The sequence below is a fragment of the Arachis stenosperma genome, chromosome 7 (assembly GCF_014773155.1).
Source record: "Arachis stenosperma cultivar V10309 chromosome 7, arast.V10309.gnm1.PFL2, whole genome shotgun sequence".
In the NCBI taxonomy this organism is placed as follows: Eukaryota; Viridiplantae; Streptophyta; class Magnoliopsida; order Fabales; family Fabaceae; genus Arachis; species Arachis stenosperma.
Genome location: NC_080383.1, coordinates 80,710,992 through 80,721,347, shown reverse-complemented (window position 1 = coordinate 80,721,347; position 10,356 = coordinate 80,710,992). Strand labels below are relative to the sequence as shown.

The 10,356-nt window shown below is 30.5% G+C and overlaps 1 protein-coding gene across 1 annotated transcript; it reads left to right on the top strand.

Annotated features, from left to right (window-relative positions):
* Positions 1–1,816: 1,816 nt before the first annotated feature.
* On the top strand, positions 1,817–4,360 carry LOC130939987 (putative Peroxidase 48). Its single transcript, XM_057868047.1, has 4 exons — positions 1,817–2,179; positions 2,672–2,869; positions 3,428–3,593; positions 3,702–4,360. The coding sequence occupies exons 1-4, from the start codon at positions 1,817–1,819 to the stop codon at positions 4,190–4,192; spliced, it is 1,218 nt and encodes a 405-aa protein (XP_057724030.1). The 3' UTR covers positions 4,193–4,360.
* The last annotated feature ends 5,996 nt before the right edge of the window (positions 4,361–10,356 follow it).

Genomic DNA, 10,356 nt, shown 5'->3' with positions numbered 1-10,356 from the left:
GGTGGAAGAGTTACAGAGTGATCGTTAGGCCATCACTCCAACTGTATAAATATCCCATACCACATAGGTATTTCTCAACTCTAACTCATAAAAAACTTGTCTAAAATATTTGCTAACTTAAGTATCATAGTTCCTTGTATGTACCATCTCTCATTCTCACACGAAAATCTTAGATATGATGATTTTACTATACTGGGAAAGACATTAGAGTCCCACAAGAAAGAGTATAGACCTTACATCTAGGCCCAAATCCTATTGACTTTAGGTAATCTTCGAAAGAATCAACATAATAAATAGTATTGATTTAAAAAATATGATAGAAATTTAATTAGTTGAATCGATGAAACAAATCTAACATCGAGCAATTTAGTTAATCAAAGAGCATCCATGAATATCTGAGCATATCAGAGACAATAGTTAGTTAGAGGTGGATCAATTATTGATTTTTTTATTGGTGACAGAGAATGGTCAAAAATCTGGAAGATTGATTCCGTGTATAACTGAACAAAATGAAGTTCCAAAGCAAGAAATCTATAGAAACTAGAAAGAAACTCCAAAACAAGCAACGTATTTAGAAATGAAAAATGGATGTTCAATCTACATGGTATGTATGGATGTATACATGATTGCACGTAACATGAGAAAGCTTGAAGGATGTAGCGGATGGCATGAGGTTTAACATAACCTTAAAAGTTAATTTGATTATAATATCTACTAATATTTTTTTTCTATTAAATACTTGAAGAATTTAGTGAGTTATGTCGAAAAATAGATAGGGGACTATTATGTTTGACGGAGAAAATTGTTGAAAATTAATCTGTGTATTAATTTTTTTGGAGACTAAAATGTCTGATTTTAAAATCCTTTGAGATTGATTTGGGTAATTACTCCGCTAAAAAATATACTGAGACTGATTTATCTACCAGAATAAAACCTTAATGATAGTTTTGTGTATTAATTTTTCTTAAGAACTAGAATGTCCACTTTTAAAATCCCTAAGGTAGCCTTTGTTTTGATGTATTGGGACGGAGACCAGAAGACCGATACTCAGTATCATATTTGTTAGATCAAAGACAGGTACTAAAATTTCAATCTTTGTCTCTAAAATTTTAGTATTTCAGTACCTCCAAAATGTAAGGATACAGGGGATTGAAAATTTTTAGGACAGAGACTAAAACTTTAATAACATTTTATACCTAAAATATCCTCATTTCAATTAATTAATTCTAATTTTTACTCTCTGCAAATAAATTAGAACTTCATTCTTATTTCACTCTCTGTCTCCTATTTTACACCAAACACAATACTAGAGTTATTTCAATTTTTATCTCTCAGTCTTTGTCTATTTACTTAAAAATTAATTTGGATAACTACTCATATTAGATAGATGAAAGTAAAGATACTATATATGTTTAATATCATTAAAAATTTAAATTTTTTTTGTATTGGTAGCAAGTGATTCAGAAAATTTATACATAAAATACTCATATTTAATCTATATTATCTATAATTAATATCAAACATTTATTTTGAATAAATAAACTAACTAGAAGAAAACTTGATTTTCTTAAAAAGAAAGAAAAAAATAAAAGAGGTGCTTTATTTTCTCTCTCACTTTCACTCTCACTTTCACTTCGTGGTCCAAGACAGTTACGAAAAAAAGGAACCAAACTCAGTGCCCCCAACCGTTTCTTCCCGCCACTTCTTCTTCTTCAGTCCACTTAGCACACTCTCTCTCTCTCTCTCTCTCTCTCTCTCTCTCTCTCTCTCTCAGAAACAAGGATCTTCGAGCAAAGAAGAAGAAGAAGAATCAAATATGGTGAGCTGGTTGAACGTGTGGATAATGGTGGCGCTGTTGGTACCGGTGCTTCTCTCCCTCACGAATCCACGCGGCGAATCCCAAACCCAAACCCAAACGCAAACCCATCCCAAACCTCATTCTCAGAAACAGACCCAGACACAAACCCTTCACCTTCCACCTTCTTTAATTTCTTCTTCTTCCAATTTGTTCTTCAACGAGAGGATCAGAGATGGCTCCAACTTGGACTACGATTTCTACAGGGATACGTGTCCTCAGGCCGAGGACACTATCCGCTCCGCCGTCACTCGCATCTTCTTCGACCACAGGGATTCCGCCCCCGCCATCCTCCGCCTATTCTTCCATGATTGCTTCATTCAGGTTCTTGCGCTTTTCCTTTTGATTATTATGTAGAAATTTTGGTGGTTCTTTTTTGTTCTTCCAAGACTGTTAGTATTGTATCTTTATTATCTGAATTTAATTGTTGCTGATTTTACCCTGATTGGTTCTGCAGAGTTGGGAGTTTTGTCCTTTTTTATAAGATAAATTCAAGTGGGCTTTTGTTTGCTTCGGGTTACCCTAATTGTGCTTTTTATTTGGGATTTTCGGGACCGAGATTTCAAAATTTTCCCTCTCATTTGTTAGAGGTTTTCATTTGTTGGTTCTATTTGCCTCTACTTACTTAGATTTAGCTTGTTATCACAATGTTTTAGAGTGTAAATTTAGTGGCTCAGTTTTGGACTATTTGTAATTTTCCTCTTTCTTGTTGGTCTTGGTTCTCTGCTTATTTTCTATTATGTATTCTAAATTCTTGTTGTTTTCATTGTGGTTTTGATTTGCTCTCTGACTGCTATTGCGCTGTTACTAAATCAGGGTTGCGATGCTTCAGTGCTGTTGGATGATAGCAATGGCAACAAAAACCATTCCATTGAGAAGCAGGCTATTCCGAATCAAACCTTGAGAGGTTTCGACAAAATCGACTTGATCAAGGAGGAGGTGGAACAAGCTTGTCCTGGAGTTGTGTCTTGTGCTGATATACTTGCTGTCGCGGCTAGAGATTTTGTTCTTTTGGTTTGTTCCCTTCTCCTGTCTAAGCAATTTCAAGCACTACTAGATATCCCTTTACTTTCAAATATTTTGATTTCTTTTAGGGTTTCCTGTTCTTATTGTACTAATGGGAACAGTTAGAGAGTTTGACTGTTAAAGGTTTAATGCATTTGATCCAGTTTCTCTGTTCTGGAAGTTATAGAAGCAATTTACTAAAACAGTAACGATGTTATGGAAATATTTGCTCACCCAGATTATCACTTCTTCAATAGTTCACCTAAATTTAATTTTTCTGATGATCCTCTTTCAGCAATTGCTTATTAATTTTTTGTATGCTTGGCTTTGACTATGAGAAATTATGTATCTTCATAGTAGTCTATCCTAAACTCCTTTGACAGCATTTGTTTCACCTTTTGGTTACCTTTGTGTTTGTTTAATCTGCGACTATTTGATGTAGAGACACTTAATGGTGCAAATTGTCTTTCTATGAATATCCTTCATAAGTTAGGCAGTGCAATATTTTATTCCTTGATTCTTATGTTGATATCCTGATATATGATTTTTATAAATTGTCCATGGCAGGCTGGTGGGCCATTCTATCCAGTTCTAACAGGACGGAGGGATAGCAATCAATCATTTTATGATGAAGCAAATGATCAGATTCCCAGACCTGACGATAACGTTAATCGCACGCTGCGGCTGTTCAGTCTCCGAGGATTTAATGAAAGAGAAACAGTCAGCCTTCTTGGTAATTTTTTTTCAGCCTGCCCTCTCTCCTTCCTTCTTCTGTTAGTTTTCAACGCCATCCATGAACAGAATCTGACTAACTAATGGGGTCCAATTTTGCCATCTTAAGGGGGGCACAACATAGGAAAAATCGGCTGCGAATTCATTCAGCAAAGACTCTACAACTTCCAAGGCACCGGCCAACCAGACCCCACTATACCTGTCGATTTCCTTGGTCAGATGAGGCTAAACTGCCCAGAAAACAACAATACCAGCAGCACCAATGAGGTTTCTGCATTCGAAGTATCGCAGAAGGAAAATAGTCATTCAGAAGCAGGGATGTCATACATGCAGGCATTGTCATCTTCGATGTCATCTGGAGGAGCATTCGACACTCACTATTTTCAAAGTTTGTTGAAGGGAAGGGGGCTGCTCTATGCCGATCAGCAGCTGATGTCTCATGTGAAGACTGCAAGATTGGTCTCTGCTTATGCTTCGGATGACGGATCAACCTTTCGCATGGATTTCGCCAGGGTTATGTTGAAAATGTCTAATCTTGATGTTCTAACTGGACTTCAGGGTCAGGTTCGCCTTAATTGCTCGCAAGGTGTAAGTTCTTAAGAGAGCATGTTCCCTCTCTTGCAGCTCAAATGTTTCTTCTCTATGTAATTGTGGTATATGGATGCCCTTATCTTTGATTCCACAGTCAAAATTTTGGCACACATTTTGGGTTAGGTTTGGATGATTGAAAGTGGAACCGGTTAACAAACTTGTACATTTTGGAATTCTCTTCCTGATATATGATCAATTGTTGTATAGAACTCTCAAAATAGTACCATTTTCTTTTTCAGCATTTTCAACCAAAGAATTCCCTTTGTTTTGTTGGTTTTATTTAACTCGCATTACTCTTAGGATTAGATGACTTAACATCCCATCACATGGTACTTATAGCGCTTGCAACCCCTTGTGCTAAAATAAAATTGCAACTTTGCCAACAAATATAGGTTTAGGAATATGGGTAAGCACTTGAACCAACATGTTTTATTGAACTGAATTCTTGCATAACCCAATTCAGATTTCGGGTGCCTTTGTATAGGACTCTACTCTTTGGGAATTAGGACTGTTAAGTGACTTTAAGTCTGTTATATTTGTCAGCTTCACATTAAACTCTTGCAATTGCCAAACAAGGAATAGTTCTTATAGGAAGTTACTGTTAACACATCAGTTTTATATTTACTATGTACAGATTTATGATTAATCATATGTTATCAGTAGTAGGAAACGAAATAATAATTGTATAAATTTCGGGAACGTTTATATTCTTACTAATAAGAAAGTACGAGTTTTAATCTAGTGGGATCATTCAGAAGTAAACAATTTAACGATCACTAATTTTCATGAGAATGTATCACCTAAACTACTCAACATGCCAATATAAACGTAGTAGGCGCCATTTGTATTGACTCGAACGACTAATACTTGAGAAAAATATTCGAATGGCCAAATATTCATGTTGGATCCTATGGATAATGATGGTGGTTTGTGCATTGCCATTCCATTCATTCCTGTTAGCCACTGAAAATGAAGTTTCTGGTAATGACACGATGAGCACATCATGAAGAAAAACTGTTCTGGTTGCAGAGTTTGTGGTGAGTAGTGGTGTTCAGCTCGTGCGACAGAGAGAACCAAAAAGTAAGAAATAGGAAATAGAGGTGAAACCGCACCTTCACGTACCAAGAACTAATCCATCGCAGAGCTCTATTAAAGAGTTTATCATTGACCCATAGATTATTATGCACAAACTGAGATTCGAACTCAAACACTTGATTAAATAGCCTAATGAACTAACTACGAAACTAATCCAAATTGATTTAAAGTAGCTAGATATAAATGGTTAAATGAGCTACACTTGAATTAACTATCTTAAGTTAATCTCTCTTCTAGCAATCACACCAGGATCAGTTTGGATTGATTTTGAAAAAAAATATTTATTTTTTTTATCCTTTTAAAAAAGATCATTTTTTTAATCAATAAAAATTATTTTATATTTAAATTGACTTTTCAAAAAAAATTAAGTATTAAAAATAATTTTTTTTTAAAGTATGGTATTGCTAATTTTAAAAAAAATAATTTGTTTATCTTAGTAAAAATATTTTTTTTAAAAGACATATCCAATTAAATTTTAAATTAAATAAAAGTATTTTATTAAAAATTTTTTTTATTAAATAAACCAATTTAATCTAACACTTAATCCTGATCTCACATAATTCTCTGATACAGTTGATATATACAAAAAAAGATAAATAACATTATTGTGAGGTGGAAGTGAATAATGTACTCGAACAATTTCAACATATATGTCAAAAAACAAAAATATTATGATTCAATATTAATATATTAGTTATTTTTTGATAATTTTTTAAATTTGATTATAATAACTGAATAATTATAAATTATATAAGATTTGGATCCTCTAAATTTTAAGTTTTATTTTAGAGAATAAAATGTAAGTCCTTACTATTTATTTTATTAGAAATTCTTCGCATACAAGTGATTAAGGCTTGTAAGCCTTACAAGTCCAATTAAAACAAACGCTCAAAACGCGCTTTGAACCGTTCTTCTTCCTCTTCGTCTTCTTCTTCTTCTTTTCTTTCGTTTCTTGCCTTCTCTTTCTCCTTCTTCTTCTTCTTCTTGCACGTTCTTCTTCCTCTTACTCTTCTTCTTCTCCTTTTTTTTCGTTTCTTGCCTTCTCTTTCTCCTTCTTCTTCTTGCTGCACGTTCTTCTTCCTCATCTTTCTCTTCTTCTTCATTTACGTACTTTTCTCTCTGTTTCCTTTCTTCGTTATTTTCGATCTCCATTGTTTTTTGACATCAAGCTCTGAAATCGTTTTTGAAGAAGAAGAAGCAGCAGAAGATTAAGAGGAGAAAGAGAAAGAGTTCTAAATTATGCATAAGGTATATCTCAACGAATTTTGGGTGTATTTCTTAAATTCTTTGGGTGCAGTTTTGTAATCCTTTGGGTGTATTTCTGTAATCTTTTAGGTGTATTTCTATAATCGTTTGGGTGAATTTCTGTAACTATTTGGGTGTATTTCTGTAATCCTTTTAGTGTATTTCTGTGATCGTTTTGGTGTATTTCTGAAGTTCCATTATTTTCAAAACGATTTCAAAGCTTGATTTCAGAAACCATGAAAATCGAGAAGAGGAAGAGGAAGAGTCGTTCATAATACATGGTGAGTGTAGCGCTTTTAAAACAGAAAACGGTTGAATAACGCATTAAAAGGCTCGTATGTGTAGCAACTTGTAAGACTTAGAAGTCAAAAAAATTTGTAAATGTAGCAGGCCTCTTATTTTATAGGTAAGATCAAGAGAAAATATGAAAAAAAATTATTTAAAAGTAAAAAATTACACTTTATTTTTTAAAGTAAAAATTTAAAATTTAAAAGATCCAAAGTTTTAATATGTTTATTTATCTAAGAGAGAAAGTTTATTGCCAAACCATTTAATCTATTGTGGCTCTGGCACCCTATGTATTGACTATATTCTAATAATTATCTCTTCCAAAATACGCGTGTCGTTACAAAATTATTTAAAGTTATTAAAATTATTATTTTAATTAAATTTTATATAAAAACTATATTAATTGAAAAAGTATTAATATTTTCACACTCATAATTTTATTATTATTTTTTTTGCGTCCCATAATTTTATCCACAAAATTACTACTATTTATCGTTCTACTTTTATTCATATTAGTGTAGTAATAGGCATAACGTGTCTATTCATTATTTTTTTATTTATCAAATATGTATAAAAATAATAAGATTGAATTAATTGAGACAACAAGTGATTCATAGTTTAATTAAAATATCTGGTGTTCAAATCTTAGAAAAAAACCTTTTTAGGAATTATATATAACAAAGGGTATTTTAGGAAAAAAGAAGTTGGACACCAATTGTGTTTGTATTCCCATTAAGTATAGAAGAAGTATAAATACAGATGCTAGTCTATGTTTTTTTGCTTTGAAAATATTTTATTGCATTTAATGTTTTTCACTTTTTAACTTTTCTTATGAAGCATATTTATTTATATTTTCATATAGATACAAACACAATGTAATAACCAGCAAGTTGAATAGTAGAAAATCTGAAGAATAATGTTTTAAATGGAGTAAGGATTTTTAATTTCATATTACTAATTTTAAACATAATAATATAATTTATATGGTTTTTACAGCAATATTCTATAAACACGATAGAAAAATAAAAATGAAATATGAAACTTTTTTATAATAAATCTGAATTAAACAAAATATTTTTTTACAAAATGGTTAACCACCAAAAATGTTCCCGAATTATTCAAACGCCGACAAAAATGCACTTGAATTTTACTATCGACAAAAATGTCTTCAAATAGTTTAAAAACACAACAACAATACCTAACAGTAAATATATATTTTCAAAAAATACCTTAGAGATTGAATTTTAATGTAATTTTTTGCAAGAATGATTATAAAAATAAAATATTATTATACATAAATATTGGTAATTTTTCGGTAAGTATATATTTTTTTATAATTTTTTTTGTTAACAACCAATAATACTTTTAAAAAATCACAAAACAATATATACATAACAAAAAATCACCAAATTTTAAGAATAATAATATCTCATTTTTATAATCATGTTTGCAAAAAATTACATCAAAATTCAATCTCTAATATATTTTTTAAAAAATACATATTTAATGTTAGTTTTTTTGCAAGATTATCTAACATTAAATATGTATTTTTCAAAAAATACACTAGAGATTGAATTTTGATACAATTTTTTTTCAAGAATAATTAAAAAAATAAGATATTATTCTCCTTAAAATTTGGTAATTTTTCGTTGAGTATATAGTTTTTTGTAATTTTTTTGTTAACAACTAATAATACTTTTAAAAAGTCACAAAAAAATATATATTTAGAAAAAAATTACCAAATTTTAAGAATAATAATATCTCATTTTTTAATTATGATTGTAAAAAATCACATCAAAATTCAATCTCTAAGGCATTTTTTGAAAATATATATTTACTGTTGGGTATTGTTGTTATGTTTTTAAATTATTTAAAGGTATTTTTGTCAATAATAAAATTTGAGTACATTTTTGTCAGCGTATGAAAAATACGGAAACATTTTTAGTAGTTAATCCTTTACAAAATATAAGTATTTATGTATTATTAAGTCCTTGAATAGCAGATTAGCATAAAAATTTTATCACAATTATCAATCAACAAATAATTAAGATAATTTAATTATTTGTGACATTTATTGTTATTATTAGTGAGTCTCCAACTAAGTGAAGTCCACAGTATTAAAACTAAAAAAAAAAAGTAAAAAAAGAAGAATGGCTAATAAGCCATGGTAAGGAGAGAAAGAGAGTGAGATTTTGAAGCCCTCATTTTGAAACAAAATGAAAGAGTGAGAGAAAAAAATATTGTTATTTTGATTACATTGATCTGCTAAATTCGTTTTATTTTTTATGAAACTGTAGTATATTATTTTTAGTGTAGAAATGAATATTAGGATATAATTTGCTAGTTGTATTGTTTTTTTTGTGTTTATTTTGAGATATTCACTATGTGAAATATTTATGTTAATTCTATCAATTTGGATGATGTATTTTGTTGATTGTTGAGATACTCTAGTGTCATTAGAAAGACTGTTTGAGTACCCATTATTCTAATAGTGGAAGATTTTACTAGACTGTGTCCCGTGGATTTTTTTGTCCCTCTTTTGGGAATTTTCCCACGTTAAAATTCTGTCTGATTATTTAATTTCTGCCATTATATTTGTTGCTTGGAGTATCTTTGGTATTGTCTATTTAATCGCACAGGTTGTGGAAAAATTATTTTTGGTGCTTTCACTGTTAGGTAGGTTCTTGTTTGAACATTTGCTGAGTTTTTCCCAATAAAGTGGTATCCAGAAGTTTGTTCGTTTAGATCTGTACCGATTAAATGGAGAAGATATGTTAGCGTCGACATCAACAATGGCGTAAGGCCAAGAAAGGCAACGCGGCGTGCAACGTCCGTCCTCTCTCGCTGACATTGTCGCCACCTTCATCTTCTTCCTCCTTCTTCTTCCTCTTCTTTTCTCCCTTCTTCTTCTTCCCTTTCCCATGGTTATATTTCTCTCTCTCAATGTCCATTCTCTTTCTCTCTTTTTTTTATTTTATAATTTTTTATTAGAGATAATTTGGTCTAAAATTTTAAAATTTAAGTAAAAAAGACGATTTTAAAATCAAGTTAAACCTTAGAGAGAATTTTGTATATAAAAAAAAGATTAAAAACAAAAAATTTTTTGACTTATATTTTAGAGGTTAAAATTGTATTTAACCCTAATTTTTTTTAGCAAGCATTTGTAAATTTTAATTTTGAAAAAAAAACCCAATGAAAAATTTAAGGGTAATGGTTAAAATGTAGAATGAAATCTAATTAATTTTCTCCCTCTCCTCCAATTTACAATCAAACCTTTAATACTAGATAGTCACCAAAAAAAAAAAAATTAAAACCATTAATACTAGATTTTCCAACAGTATCTTTATTTGGTCTGTGAATGTATCTTTATACTTTATTGCTAAATATGGAATTCTATTTCGATGTATGTTGATGATAGGATCCTCTAAATAAACAAAGTTTTTTCTGTCCAAAAAAATATAAGGATGAACATATAAAGAGTCAATTCTATGATGCTTTTTATTGATATATAATTTTTGTCTAAATTATTTTTTATAATAATTTTA